The sequence below is a fragment of the Crocodylus porosus genome, unplaced genomic scaffold, assembly GCF_001723895.1.
Source record: "Crocodylus porosus isolate Cpor-Errol unplaced genomic scaffold, CroPor_comp1, whole genome shotgun sequence".
Classification (NCBI taxonomy): domain Eukaryota; kingdom Metazoa; phylum Chordata; order Crocodylia; family Crocodylidae; genus Crocodylus; species Crocodylus porosus.
The window spans coordinates 1,692,472-1,708,276 of NW_017728924.1; the positions used below are offsets into that span (position 1 = coordinate 1,692,472).

At 44.9% G+C, this 15,805-nt stretch overlaps 1 protein-coding gene and 1 long non-coding RNA gene across 3 annotated transcripts in view; one reads left to right on the forward strand and one right to left on the reverse strand.

The window, feature by feature from the left end:
- Positions 1-1,702: 1,702 nt before the first annotated feature.
- Positions 1,703-15,805, forward strand: part of LOC109313571 — an 18,562-nt gene continuing 4,459 nt past the window's right edge. The window contains exons 1-2 of the long non-coding RNA XR_002102088.1: positions 1,703-1,713; positions 10,026-10,031. This is a non-coding gene — a long non-coding RNA (uncharacterized LOC109313571). The remainder of the gene's footprint in view (positions 1,714-10,025; positions 10,032-15,805) is intronic.
- The window catches only part of GRIA3 (glutamate ionotropic receptor AMPA type subunit 3), a 217,077-nt gene continuing 212,306 nt past the window's right edge, over positions 11,035-15,805 (reverse strand). For both annotated transcript variants that reach the window (XM_019540185.1, XM_019540183.1), the window contains exons 15-16: positions 15,010-15,257; positions 11,035-12,986 (exon numbers count right to left, since the gene is read on the reverse strand). In XM_019540185.1, coding sequence (XP_019395730.1) covers positions 15,012-15,257 — 246 coding nt within the window. In that variant the 3' untranslated portion in view covers positions 11,035-12,986; positions 15,010-15,011. The remainder of the gene's footprint in view (positions 12,987-15,009; positions 15,258-15,805) is intronic.

Here is a 15,805-nt window from a genome sequence, read left to right on the forward strand (position 1 = left end):
GGGAAGGGATTCAGCATTGCCAAAGAAGGAGGTTAAAAGTGTGCAGAGAGAGAGAGAGGAGGAAAGGAAGATGGGGAGGGAGAGAGTAAAGGATGGAAAAGAACAGATGAGATCTGTGCCAAACCAGGAAGATAATGATGTATTGTGCAAACAGCTGCTGGGGAAAACGGATGGACCCCACCACATGGCTCTTCCACAGCACAAATCTATGAACCTTGGTCTCCAGCAATGTGGTAGGTAATCAGACAGCTACTGATGTTTCTACAGGCTGTGAGCAATACCCCATGGAAAGGTTTTTGTTTTTTTGGGTTTTTTTAGTGATATTGCTGGAGCATCCTTTGTAGAGGTGGCTAATTCAGAGGCAGATAGATGGCCTGGACTTGAACTCACCGACCTCAAACTGGTTTGTGAAGACTTCAAGTCTCCACTGCACCAGAATGTGCTGATCCTTAATGTTTCAGGTAGTGGAGGAAGGAAAGCGAGAAATTTAGGCGGTGGCGAAGAATGATGAGCATTGGTGGGGAGAGGACACCGCACCTAACAATAACAGCAAGAAGAAAGAGGGAAATAGATGATTTATTTTTATACGTACAAGAGATGAATCTGGACCTCTTCACCAGTGCCAGTGTTGCAACTGTATTAATGGATTGATGGAGGAAATGTTCTGGAATCTAGCTTCATGGAGACCCATCTTTCTGGAAAGGTGCTCTTTTTTTCCAGTCATATTTATTAACCCAAACTAGAAGAGCATTAAGATATGCTGGCCTGACCATGCCACAGCCGGAGATGCTACAGTGAAGTCTCGAGAGTATCTGGGAAACTGCTTTTTGAGTGCTAGCAAGGGGAACTTCCCAGTGAAGCATGCAAAGCCACGGATGCCATCAGCTACACATGGGAAATGATGAAATTAGCTTCTCTTTGACATTTGTTTTAGTACTGGCAACAGTTTGTGTATATCTCAGTATGGTATTAAAGATTCAGCATTGGGGGCAGGAAAACATTATGTTAAAACAGCTTTTTTAATTTGTAGCTCAAAGGCTTAAATGTTATGGGGTGTCTTAATTTTAGCAATACATACTGCATTTCACAAGCTCCAGGGATCACCAATAAATTGAGATCAGCTACATAACCCTCTGAAATGATGATGATTGTCATGACTTGTGTACAATATTTTCTTTGTAAACCAATTTTAAATATATTATGCTCTGAATGAATATTACTCTGAATTTTATAAAATCCATGAAAAAAAAAAATCTATGTACTTAAATTCTTTAGTTTAATTGACTAGAGCTATCATTACCCAGTGGTTGTTTATATACTGCGGTCTATAAAATAAGCATCAATTTTTTCCCACACCAAGGCAATGAATATGAACACCAAAATATTTTGGTAATTTAATTTTAATGACCACAAATAATTATTACTTTCATACCTATGAATAATATATAAAGCATTGTGCTGTGTAGCAAACCTTGGCAAGAAGGCCATGGCAGTATAAACAATTCTTGAAGAAGGGCCATAATTAATTATAACTGCCCTTATGATTTAATTTTAGTGTCAAATGTGTTCTTTGCTATGAAGGGAAATGCTTGTGTTTCTGTATCCAGTCCTGTCCAAAGCTGCCCTGTCACCCTTCCTAAAGACTTAACTGGGAGGTGGGATGCTGGGAACTGTACTAAATGCAGTCTGATATGGTGCTAAGGCAAGGGCTAGGTTACAAAAGAGTTGCTTTTACGTATCATTTAATATGATATACATTACATGGCTATTGCAAGAGGCAAGGATTGCTGTGAATGTTCTCGTTTATTGGCCCAACTGCATGGTTGGGGTAGATGTAGACAAGCGTTTGACTGCAATTTCTTGTATTCCTTAGTCAGGGAACCTGTATAAAACTGAACCGTAACTGTAGTCTGAGAACACTTAGCAGCTATGGTTGGAGCCATCGGACTAACCAGAATAGGGTTAGGATCTGAGTGAGAATGTGTCCTTTGGTTAGGTGGTTTTGGGCTAACCTAAAGGTTAAACATGGCCCCAGTAAACTGCTGTGGTTAAGATTAGGACTTGCTGCTACTATGGTATGGACTAGGGTGGGGTTGGGACTAGTCAGCCTCTTTGGCTAGGGACAAACATTACGCACAAACTGGTTTAAGTGATCAGAAGCTGGTTTAAACCTGTAACAGAACAGATGTTCGGTGCACATAAACTGTTCAGTGCACAGTTTGAAAGGGGCTGAATCCAGTTTGAGATAAACCTGGTTGAATGTAGTATCAGCCTTAACTGATTTGGGTCAAACCAGTTTATGCAACATCTGTCCCAGACCTCTTGCTGGTTTAAGGTCAGCCAGACTCCTACAGCATCCCAGCATGCTCTCTGGGCTGGGCAGGGCTCTCTGCTCCACAGCAGGGCTGCCCCCACCCCCCCGCTCCCTGGCTGGAGCTCCAGCAGAGACTGCAGGCATAGCAGGGTCTGTCTGGCTTCCCCCTGCTCTATCCCCCCTCCCTGACTGCTCGCTACTTAAGCAGGAATCCACCCCCATCTCCCACAGCATGGACCCCAGCCCCATGGACCCTAGGCATGTGGGTATGCTAGCTAATGCTGAGGGATGTCTGTGTGTGAATGTCTCCAATTTCACTGGGACAGGCAGACAGAACAGTGACCCCTTAGGGCAGCGGTTCCCAATCCATAGTACGTGTGCCACCAGTGGTATGCAGAAAATCTGTTAGTGGTACATGTTAACAGGTTTATTATTATTACTTTATATGACAAACATTTGCTGGTGGTACTTAAGGTCGTATCATTTTAAATTGGTCGTGCGTGATCTGTCAGTTTGGGAACCGCTGGCTTAGGACATTTGGAGCTAATCAACAGGTCAGCTGGTAAGCTGTTTAAGAAGAGTTTGAATTAATGGAGAGAGGCTATTCTTTTGCCAATGAGGTGATAAATACCGTTGTCAGCTCCCTGCTGGCTTGTGTGCCTGTCAGTTTGCTGCAGACAGGATAAAGAAGCATGGCGAGGGAGAGTGAAAAGCTCGGTATCATCAACAGATGCCTGCAGTGCGCACCGCCACTTGACTCAGAGTACAAGCCCAGGGCTGGGGGTCTAGTAACACTCCCGCCTCTTGAGCAGCAATCAGGAGAAAGCCTGGGATGGTGCAGGCAGATTTCCTTAATCAGAGGTCCTGCCATGCCCTCCTCAGCTCAGTACTGTGGAAGGGAAGGGCAGGTTACTCTAGTGCCGCCCCCCACCCCCCCAGCGTCTAGCCTGAGCCACTGCAGCCATGTGCCTGCATTTCCTCATCCCAGAGAGAAAGTCTGTCTAGTTGCAATCCAGTTCAGTTTAGCCAGGTTAGACCAACCTACGAAGATTGAATCAATTCAGACTCAGGCTTTTTTTTTATGTCTGTCCCTAGGCTCTGGGTTCAGGTTAGTTTTAGTATCGGGTCTGGGTTGGCAGCCACAACCACGTCCTGGCCTGTATTGAGCTTGTTGGAACTTAGGTGGCCTATAGCTAGGGTGAGGGTTTGGGCAGCTGTTCATCACCAGGCTAGAGACAAGGTGTTTTACACTAGTTGGATCCAGCTAGGGTAAAGGTTGGAGCTGCCACGTGATCTCGGTGAAGGGACATGGGCTAGGGTTAGGGGGAATTTGATCAGAAGGTGACATCACGGCTGGTTGTTGTGGGGTGGAAATTAGCCAAGAATAGGATTAACCTGGAGTCTGAAAGATGAACCTGAAGTAGGGTTGGGGCCGGTATATGTCCTCAAGTAACAGGATAGACTACTCTTGGACTAATTGGCTGTTGGTTTGGGGACCAGGTGCCTAGCTCTGACCCTACTGTGTGCTGCGCTGTATAAACACAGAACAGAGTTCCTGCCCCAAAGAGCAGTCAAAGACAAGCTACAACCATCCAGACATCTGTGTACGAAGAGCCAAGGCGATATTACTGGACAATACACTACAGGCAGCGGTTTCAGCACACCAACTGCCTAACTGATGTCAGCTTCCCTGTCGGCAGCATGGAAAACAGGAGGGTTTGGATGGAAGTAATGAGTCAGTTCTGCAGAGGTTTATAGGGCACACCGCCCATGCAACGGGGCAGAATAGAAGAAAACATGGAAGTTCATTAAATAGTCAGAAAAAGCAGGTGATGGAAACCTGCATCCTGGGCCAAACAGTGAGGAACCATGCACCTCGTAGGGCAGATGAATCGTACACCAGAAGCTGATGGCATCATGAGCGTGCTTGGAAGATTATGGGGAACGGAAGAGAGAAAACCAGGAACCAAACTCGGCAGGGTGAGAATTGAGGCTGCCTGTGGCCACGGACAAATAGGTCTGGACATCTTTGCCAGTATTTCGCTTCCTGGTGAACAGCAACTGGTGCTTTAATTGACTTGTTTGGCTTAATGAAAATTTATTAGAAAAATGTAAATGAACCATTTTGCTACATTCTTGAGGCTCAGCGAGACAACTGCAGGGGTAGCTTTGCAGAGGCTGCTCTCACAGGGAGAAGATTATTTATTAGTCTGTCATTACAGTTTCTTTCACACTTTTATAGCTCCCACATTGTGAATACGCAGACAAATTAACACCCCAGCTCTCAGTGGTGTGCTGGAAATTTTGACATGTACATCAGGTGGTAGAATATCAATCACTCACATGCTGCTGGTTTTGGTTCTGCTTCCTGGCTTCTTACATGTTGTGTATTGGGTCACAATAGTATGGTCGTAAAGGAGGAAGACACTCATTAGCCTGTTCTGCATGTGACTGAATTTGGGGCACGCAATGAAGAAGGTGGTAAGGAAGGTTATTTTTTTTTTTTCATGCTTCCCTGCCTAGATTGTGTGGGATGCTTTACATATAAATGGAATTGTTTTCTGGTCTTCTTCTACCAGGCTTCATTTGAGGGCAGCATGTTTAAAAGTCAAGCCATAACAGGATGTTGTTTCTGCCCCTTTTGGTGGAGGGGCTACGCTAAGTATGAGCATGAAGCCCATATTCCCACCAGCCAGGCTGGGAACAATCCCAGGATGGTCTGTACAGCTGATCTGCTTACCCCTTTTTCCCTCTGAATGAAACACTTGTGTAATAAGACATTTTTTGCTCATGGCTGTAGCTTATTAGTCAGTATTTTGCTAGGTTTCCCTCTCCCGTTTCGTTTTTCTGAAGCCTGAGCAATTTTCTGCCCAAATCCTTCCTTGCCCACTTGCTTGCTCTAGGAGAGAGTAGGCTATACTCATAGCAGAGACTGAACAGGCTGAAAGGCTCCCACATGCCCCAGTCCCAGCAGCCACGCTCTACCCACCTGTGTAGGAAGAGATGGGCATGTAAGTTTGATTTTAAGTTTGCTTGGCTCCCTGTTAGGAGCTGTAGTCCAGAAGCCACGTGCACTTCACATGAGTAACTTTATCTGTCTTGCAAACTCATGGACAAAGTTTTACCTGGCAGGAGACAGCACTGCTGCCATGCATACAGGTCTCTCTCATCTGATAGAAGTCCTGGCGCCTCTCCTGACAAGGCAGACACTTGGTTTAGGGCCACAGGGCACTGAGGTGGTGTTCAGGCTGGTCGCAACCTTCTCCTTACAACACCCATTTTCTTTTTAAATACTGAAAGTGCAACGTGCCAACTGGATGCTCATTGGGGGCCATCAGCAAGCGTGCCAGCTGAAGTGCATCAGCCTGTAGTGATGAATAATGACTGGCAAGAAAATATAAGGCCTAGGGGAAAAAGCTTACTCAAATTGCATTTTTCCTGACTGCAAGGGGGTCTTCATTGCTAGCACAGTCTTTGCTTAGGTTGAAAGAGGCTCAGGCTGCCAGGGATTGTTCTCGAAGGCATGAGATCAGCTTATTCATCACCAAGTAATGAGACGCTTGGCTTTGCTTGGCAAGATGCTGTCTTTTTTTGCTCCGAGCCAGGTAAGACCTCGTCTGGCAATCAATGGCAGGAGGTGCAGAGGTCTTTGCAGTAGAGCAGGGCTCCAGTGGTACTGTATATGCCTAGTGTGAAAAGCTGCCTCTTATTTTTGCCATCAGGTAACACCCCCCCCCCCCCGGCAAGCACAGCGATTGCTTACATGTAAAAGTGCTATTAGAAAAATGGTTTAAGGCAGTTAAGCTGCTGAAAACAATGAACAGCCGTCTCTCCGGGGACCCGCTAGAGCTCTGTAGACTACGCATAGGCCGATTACCACTACAGCAAGAGCTCAGCAGCGCTGGAGGGGAGAGCCCTGGGAGGATTATAGTGGCATTTAGAAACCTCATCAGCTGCATTGTGGCATCTGTAGTAATGTTGAGGAAGTCTGGTCTCCCTTACTGTAGCGACCAAGGAAACGTGCCATGCTAATACTCCAGCGCTGTCTTTTCAACTCGGAGGCCTTTGTTTGCCATCCTTCAGATGGTTTCTCTTGTCTAAAGCACGACAGGGAGCATTTGACCGTGCATTTCTGAAGTGGCTTCCCTGCTACTATGCGCTGTGCTTCGACTGCTAGCGTCCAGAGTTCCTTATTTGTAAATTTTAAACTTCAGTGCTTTTGTCTATGCCTCTCTCACAAATTCATTCCAGCTCTGTGGCCTTTTTCATGCATTGTCTGGCATGTGGTGATGTACGTAGGGACTGATTAAACCAACACCTGTAGGTACCAGACAGAAGGGACATTCAGTGCTGAACTCTTAGGGTGAGGATCAAATTATACGTCTAATTCTGTTCCAGGGGCTGGGCAGGAGGCTTTGAAGCGTTATCCTCTTCCTGCCTAGGGCCTGAATCTCAGCAGTGGGCTGACAATTTATTATCATGATTACTTGATCTAGTTTGTAGCTTGCAAAGTGCTACAGTAACTGCTCAGGAAGTAAAGTCCTCTCCAGAGTTTGGCTTGCAATAGGGCAAATTTAGCTGGAATGAGATCATGGTCCCAGGCAGCGCACGGGGTGGATGCACTTGAGAAGGGTTTTGGTTGCAGAGTTCTGATGAATGTATTTCTAGCAGCACCGTTGAAAATGTGGTGGGAGTTATGGGGACACGCGCACACGCGCACTCTCCAGGGTTTCCTTTAAACTTTAGCACTATCCTGTCTCCATGGTAATCAATAACCATTTAAAACTTTATCTATCTTATCTCCAGCTCAGTGGAAATAATTCTGGTTAGCTTGCCTTCCCTACCTGGCGGTCTGTGTATCACTTTGCTCAGCCTCTCCCCACAACAATAAGCTGCAACAACTGGAGCACGAGACTTTCAGAGTGCCTACAGTCTACTTACACAAGTAAAACACTGACAAAGACCCCCCCGTCCAGTGCTAGTGGAGGCCAGGAGCTCTCACCAGCTCCCAGGGTGATGAAATGACATTCTGAATTTCAGAAAGTGGACAAGTCCCTCGGTTTTGAAGGCAGCGACCTCTAGTCTGTCCTGACAACGAGATGTGCACAGCTCGCGAGCTGCCAATGAAGAGCTGGGGGAGTTGCACGGCTGGGCCCTATAGTCTTTATTCAGTTAAGCAGCATGTGGAATACAACAGCAGGGAGCGGGTTTTCACATGAAAATACCAAGGAAACAAACTCAAACTGTTTCACAGAAAAGAACAGATTTCATAGAATTTGTTTCCTAGGGAAATTATTGCAACATTTCATTTTGACATTTTCACTTGGCCTCGCTATTTAACTATTTATAACACAAGTTGAAAGAAAGCCAAGATGAAAAATTTAGGCTTTATCAAAATGAATTGGTTTGATGGTCCTGGGGAAAACCCTATCTGGTCACGTGGCTGTTTCTAAAATGATGCAGGTTTGGAGTTTTTGTTTCAAGGCAAATTTCAACACTGTTTGTTTTTCTAGGTCCCGCTTGGGATGGAAAGGGCTTCAGCAAAGATGGCATTTCCCCTTGGAACAGAATTCCTCCCCACCCAGCTCGACTCCCCCACTGGCACAGCGGACAATGCAACGCTCGGTTGTTTGTGCCATGCTGCCTGCCTCTGTCGGGTCACGGGGTCACAGTGGCTTCTGGTGCTGATGGTTTGAGGGGAGGGATTGACTCATGGACCGTGAGGCTGGAAGGGACCTCAGAAGATCATCGGGTCCAGCCCCCTGCACCAAGCAGGAAAGACAACGGGGTCAGCAAGGTGACTGTCCGGTCTCCTCTTGAAGATTTCCAGGGTAGGCGATTGCAGCACTTCTGGAGGGAGCTTGTTCCACAGTCTGGACACCCTGACCGTGAAGAAGTTTTTCCTAACGTTAAGCCTGAGACGGTCTTCCAGGAGTTTGTGGCGATCACTCCTGGTTCTCCCCAAGGGTGCCCCGGTGAACAGTTGCTCCCTGATGTACTCCTCTGATGTAGCAGTAAGCTGCTACCAAGCCCCCTCTCAACCGTCTCTTTTTTCCGGCTGAAGAGTCCCCGGTCCCTCAGCCTTTCCTCGTATGGCTTGCTGTGCTAGCCTCTAACCATACGGGTGGCCCTTCTGGACTCTGTCAAGTTGTGCTGCATCCCTGTTAAAGTGTGTCACCCAGAACTGGATGCAGTACTCCAGCCGCGGACTCACCAGTGCTGAGTAGAGGGGAAGAATCATCTCCTTGGTCTTGCTGGAGATGCATCGATGGATGCACGCCAAAGTATTGTTTGCCCTGCTGGCACAGAGTCGCACCGCTGGCTCGTATTCATGCTGTGGTCTATTATTACCCCCGGGTCTCTTTCATTCGTGGTGCTGGTCAGATTGGCAATGCCAAGCCTGTAGGTGTGCAGGGGATTGCTCGTCCCCCAGTGGAGCAGTTCACTTTTCTCAACATTAAGCTTTATCTGGTTCTGACTCACTTAACTTGCTAGCCTGTCTAGATCCACCTGTATCTGTAAGCTGTCTTCAAGCATGATCATGCTTCCCCATAACTTGGTGTCATCTGCAGACTTGGCCAGTGAGCTCTTCACCCCCACATCCAAATCATTGATGAAGGTGTAAAGTACAGGACCAAGCACTGTACCCTGCGGGACACCACTGCCCACTTCTTGCCAAGATGACACAGATCCATTCACTACGACTCTCTGGGTCCTGCCCCGCAGCCAGCTTCATACCTACCTAACCATCTCACAGTTAAGCCCATTATATTCCAACCTTGCGAAAACATCCTGGCATACCAGATCAAAGGCTTTTTGGAAGTCAAGGTATACAATATCTACCACTTCTCCATATCCAGGTGGCGAGTCACGTGATCATAAGGAAATGAGGTGGTTAGACAAGACCTGCCCACGACAAAGCCATGCTGGCTGTCATTCAGAATCCTACCTTCTGTAAGCCTATCACACATAGACTCCTTAATGAATTTTTCCAGGATTTTCCCTGGGATAGAAGTTAGGCTAATTGATCTATAGTTACCCGGGTCCTCTCTTCTACCCTTCTTGAAGATAGGCACAACATTTGCCTTCTTTCAGTCCTCAGGGACCCCTCCAGAGCACCACGGGTTTTGGAGCAGCTTTGCCAGGGGCCCCGCGATGACTTTGGCCAGCTCCTTCAATGCTCTTGGATGGAGTTCATCTAGTCCTGCTGACTTATACATGTCTAATTTCTTTAATTGATCACGCACCAGTTCTATGGAAGCAGTAGGGAGGTGGTCATTTCTGTCCTGCTCATTCTGTACCCTATCCGGCATGATTTTCCCCACGGCCCGGTGAAACACCAAGGCAAAGTAGTCATTCAGGAGTTCAGTTTTCTCCTGAGTGGTAACCAGGTGTCCTGAGTTGTCGAGCAGCGGCCCCACACTCCCATTTGCTTTCCGCTTGATCCCTACGTACCTAAAGAAGGACTTTTTGTTGTCCTTGATTCCCGTTGCTAATCTAAATTCAGTCGCCGCCTTAGCCTTTCTAATTTGTTTCCTACAAATGTGGGTCATTGCTGTATAGTCCTCCTTCAGGCCTGTCCCCGGCTTCCATTGTTTGCACGCCTCTTCCTTCTAAGGAGGACTGTGATTTTCCTGTTTAGCCAGGAGAGCTTCCCAGCCCTTCTGTTGCCCTTTCTCCATGTGGGAATGGACTTCCTTTGTGCTTCAAGGATCACGTCCTTAAGGAGAGACCACGCTTCATGCATATCTTTTGCCTTTGGTCCCTGGTCCGGCAGCACTTGCCCTACTAGTGACCTGAGCTTGTTGAAATGTGCAGTTCTGAAGTCCAAGGCTTCAACCCTGCTATCAGATTTGCCTGCCTTGTGATGGACAGTGAACGTGATGGTTTTATGGTCACTGTCACCCAGGCTACCCTCTATTTTTAACTCGGCCACCAGGTTGTCTCCTTTGGCCAGGACCAAGTCTAGGAGAGGGGTAGGCTGAAGTTTGGGAGCTGTGATGTGCAGGTGGCTGAGCCAAGCTTCCCGATCCCTGCCCCTCTGCACTCTGACCTGGAGAGGTGGCTAAACCATACCTCAACCGATGGTCTTGATGGTGTGCAGCACCTCACAGATTTGTGGCCCTAATCTAACATGTGGCTCTTTGAGCTCCTGTGGCAGGCTCACCATAACTTATAATCAGAGGAACTTTATAGACGTACCTTTTACAGGGTCAGTAAGCTGCATTAGTGGGTAAGACGCTCTTCACTGAGAAATGATGAATGAACAGGGATAGGTTCTTAATACTACACAGTCGTTTAGTGACAACAGCCTGGTCACTTCAGCCAGCCAGGCGGGATCCTTGAGCGAAAAGGTCAGACCGGTCTTGTCTTTTTTTTTTTTTCTTTACAATTTTATTTACAAAATGTATTAAAACTCTTTGTACAACACCTCATTAAAATGAGGCTCAGTAATTTATGCCCACACATGCAGTTTACGCTTTTACAGCCATTAGTTTGCTTGGCAATTTTTCTGTTCACTGAAGTGCAGTTGTAACCACCAAAAATTGGAACTTAAAAAAAAAAAAAAAAGAGGAAAAAATTAAAAAAGGAAAAAAAAAAAAAGAAGGAAGAATAAACCCCAAATAAAAACGTAAACAAGAACTCCTCGCGTGACTACTGCTGGACTTCTGCAGCTTGAAGTTGGTAGCAGGAATTTGTAAGCATCAACACTTTTTTTGTTTTTTTTTTTACATGCAAGTTTTTAAAAATAACAATCCATTTTACCAAACCCCTTCACCGGTGTGAAGCTTCCACTCTTAAAAATCGATGTGATAAACATACATTTCTCTTTATACAGCTTCTACGAAAATGTTTGTTTTTAATACAACTTATAACTGCGGAGCTTTCCTTTCCCCCCTCGCTGGGATGTGATAGCAGTTGGAACCTGAAAATCAGTTTCATGAAAAAAAAGGAACAAATAGTTTCTTTTTGTTCAATAGTGTGTTAAAAACTTGAACAGTGCGTTGTTCTTCCATGAGTTTTTTTAAAAAAAAATTTATAGTACATTTTGTTGGAAATATTTATTTCTTTAGCAAGACTTTCTCCATATTATCCTTCTTTCCTTTTTTTTTTTATTCTAATAGAAGATCAAATCTATTGTCAAGGAACTAAATGCCTAAAGGGTCAAACTTTTTTTTTTTTTTTAAAAGATTATTCATTATCATCTGGAAGATTTTTCCATGTATGTTACTGATGAAAGAAAACTCTATTGAACTACAGAAAGTACTTATTGTCATATTAGAGGTAATTAGTATGCAGATACTTCCTTGAACATTTCTCTGTAACTGTGACAGTAAACGTTTCTTTTTTTTCTTCCTTAAAAATGCAGTAAAGTAGTTTTCTGGCACAGAATCAAGGTTGAAAAACTGCCTCTATTGAGAAGTTGGATGTGAGTAATACTGAGCCTCTATCTTTAGCAGTATATCTTGGAATGCATTGTATTCTTTACAAACTGGAAAGGACACAAGCATCCTTTGATGAATAGCCATGAAACAATTATTGGCAGGAGCTGATATAATATAACAGTACTGGCAATAGTAATGTTAGATCGCATAATAATAGTCTCAAACTGTAGGTCTCATTTGAGACGCTCTCGTTTCCCCATCTCTGTTTTCCAAATGACAATAATCCAAGAAGCATCATCTGAGCACACTGCTAGTATTGAGAAAAGTCGTTTTAACCAGGTGTGGGGAAAAAACTATTTTGCACTTCTCTCGCCTCGCTGCTGAATATTAGCTATCGACTTAAAATGCAAATGCACAGCAAGAAAAGAGAGATATATGTGGTCAGAACCTAAATTCACAAGTGGCTATTTTTTTTTCTTTTTTAAAGCCAGCTAATGCCATTTTAATAAAACACCTGTAGTTATGCCTGATTATAGAGAAAAAGGAGTACAGTATTTTTTTTTTTTTTTTACTGGCACTATAGTTAGCTTGTCAAGAGAATTCATTTACTGATCTGGAAGCAAGATCTGCAGTTCCACAATCATTTTCTTTTGGACTTACAGATGCATAATCACTGACTTCATCTTTTTTTTTCCCCAGCACATTTTCTTTTTTGATGTGTGTTACATTCACCTTTTACTGATGTACATGTTTTACCAATTTAAAGTGGCTAGAAAGAAAAAAAAAAAATCACACCACCCTTTTAAGAAGTACCCAAAGCATCTTGACAGTCGATCACAGAAGTAGCGACAGGCTGGTCTGTGCTCACAAGCAGTGGACGTCTGAGGCTTTAGATCAGGAACGGGGCAGACGATGAGACCGACTTTATTCTGGTTTGAGGACGTAAGTTCATATACTGTGCAGTGGTATCAAAGAATGGCTTTTGTTGAACTGATGTTTTTACAAGTATATTTGTTCACATACTAGTATTTTGTCTAGTTACCAGTTCTGTTGTTTTGTTTTTGTTTTCAAGCAAAGCAAGAATATTTCAGTGATGGTTTGCATTGTTGTGAGTCTCAGAGTCTTCCATAAGGCACTGAAGGAAAAAAAAAAGTTCATTGCACCATCATCAATATGTGTCATGCCTGACACCTAGGAGAGAGTAAAACTGGCTCAGGTGGTCAGGATCCATGAAGTAGCCACAATCTCCACTGCTTCTCCTCTTGCATGCTGTCGTAAGTGAGGATCTATATAATAAGAAAACAAATGTGTCAGTTCCCTTCCTATGAGAGGCGATCACTGTATGTGAACTAGATTGCCTTTAGGGGTCCTTTCCAGCCCTCTTTATTTGATTAGATGGGTGGACTTGTTTGGACAAAGAAAGGGCTAACTGGAATGAGTTATCCAAAGCTTTAGATTGTAAGTCTTTCATAGTATATGGATTTTCTCTTCTTTACATTTCCATAGTGCCCAACACAATGTCACCCCAATATTAAGTGTGCCCCATGGGTGCTTTCATAGTATATTTCCTGCTCATTAAAAGTCGGATTAAATAGCTTCTCTGGAAATCCTTTGCCCTTTTTTCTACTTGCCTTTTTTTCTACTTCTGGCCGGAAGTGGAAGCACTCAAATGCCAGAAGCCGGATAGTTCTTGTGCTATTTCTTATCTGGCCAGAGGCAGGAAGCTCTGGAAAGACCACCGGTCCAGGGCAGAGGAGACCATTTCTTTGCTGATGTCAGTAGAAAAGGTCCAACTCAGCTTAGTGGAAGCAGGACGGGAGCACCCATTGTGTAGGCTCAGGAGTCCTGTAGACCAGGCGTGGGCAACCTTTCAGAGTGGCAGGTTGGGTGCTGGCAATCCAACCACTGCCATGGGAAGCTGAAACCCACCCCTGCTGCCCTGAGCCCTTCTCTGCTCTGTGTGCCCTCCACTTACTGAGTGCTGTTGAAAGCCAGGGCAAAAAGCAGAAGGGGACAACAAATTCACTAGTGAGGGATCAAAGCATGAGGCTTTAACTGGCTGCTTCAACATAGCCCCTTTAAATCACCACCGTAACCTGCCTCCCTTAAGTTATCACTTCAGCGGGGTCCCGACACACCAAATTAGACCTTGAGAGGCAAGATCCAAGCTCTTCACAGGCTAGATCTAGCCCTTCGGCTGTAGGTTGCCAACCCCTGGCTAGACTTGTGGTAATTATCATGACTCCTAATTGCCTCTCGTTACTTGTAACAACAAAGTTCATCTGAAGGCTGGAAATCCTTTGATTTCTGTCAACATAAAGGTGGAATCCGTGAAATACTTGGCTGGAATAACTTTTAGAGAGGCCTTTAGTCATTCATTTCGACTGCTTCATGCTTAAGAAATTAACTTCAGCTAGGGTGCATCTACACGTACCTGTTCACGTACCACAATAAACGCCGGTGCTTATCGCACTGGGGTTTATTGCTCCCAGGTGCACATTTGCACATGCACCCAGGACCTCAGCACGGTGAGCTGGGTCGCAGCAGCCCCAGCTGGCAGAGGTCTGGGGGGTCAGCCTGCCAGCCCGAGGCTGCTCCTCGCACAATCAATGTGTTGCGGAGAGGCTGGCTGGGACACAAGGTGTGGGGTTAGCCCCTGTACTGAAGCACCCTCATGCCCCAGCTAGCTGGGACAATGTCTACATGTGTGCTGCTGGTGAATTTTTTATATTAGTTTACTCCACCCTAATAGGGGCCCGCATGTAGATGCTGAGACACTTACTGCAAGGTTCATTAGTCTACTGAGCAGTAAACATCTTGCATAGACACGCTGCTGTTGTAGCATTTTTGATACTTGGTGAATCTTTGATCAGAAAGACATAAAATACTTCCAAGATTTCCTACTAGCACTTACCTGAGCTGAGCACAGCCCCTTAAAAAATATGGGGGTAAATGTAAGAAGAAAGGAGAAAACAATTCTGGATTACATTTATCACTTAAAGGGATGAAAAGACATTTTGGAATCACTGATATTTCAAATACAGGAATCATTCACTTCAGCATCGATGCTGGCATCGTCATTATAGAGACGGGCTACTTCTTGATTAAGAAACAAAATTAAATCCCAGCTACTGCTTGTGAATTATTTGGGGGGGCGGGGGAAGAGTGGGTTGCTAGCACGTAGTATAAAAAACCCCCTGTAATTATTTCCCACCAATACATAGAACAGTTCCACCATATTACTGAAATGGAAAAAGGGTATTAATAAAAGGGAAATGAATGAATTAGTTTAGTAGACCTTCATCGTACCCCTAGATTTTAACACTTTCTGTTCCATACACATTGTAGCCTTCTCTGTACGTAGCGTAATTCTGGGTATTGGTTGCAGGAGCAGGTTTAAAGTTTTGGGTGTTCTTTGTGAGTTTCATTCGTTTGGATTCTGCCCGAGACTTGTAACAAAACTCTATCAAAGCAACCATCATGGCGAGACCAAGACCTCCAACAAGAATATAGAAAACCCCAGCAACATTGCTCAGGCTCAGAGCGCTTGTCTTGTCCTAAGAGAAACGAACCACTTGATTAGTTTTGCTGCGGGAGAAGAGACAAACGATTACAAGTTATTTTGCAATCAGTCCTACAGTTTGTCTGCTTAGAGTAAGTAAACATAGAAATGACTCTCTTCTTTGTGACTCCAGACTCCCTGTGCCCACACAACCAACCAGTCCAGAGATCCCAGGTCAGAATATCAAGAATATACTCTTACCTAGTTACTTTTACATACTGGAGCTCATGTATCTGTGTTTGTTTCAACTTTGTCCAAGAGACACAGAAATACTAAAACTAGGGATTCTCAGCAAAGTTACTGCTCTGTCTCATTCTGTTCAGGAGGTGAAGCTGAGTTTTGCCATTGGCTTCAGCAGGGTTTGGATTTCACTCAGCAAACCTCTCTACTGCTAAGCACAGCTGGTAGCAAGCAAAAGGCTCCCTGCCAGGGCGTCTCTTATTTTATACAGCCATTGCTTTCCCATATGGGGAATTCCAATAATACATTCATTTCTTTAACAGCTTCTGGAAATTCGCTGACCCCTCCCCTGCCCCCCTGAAA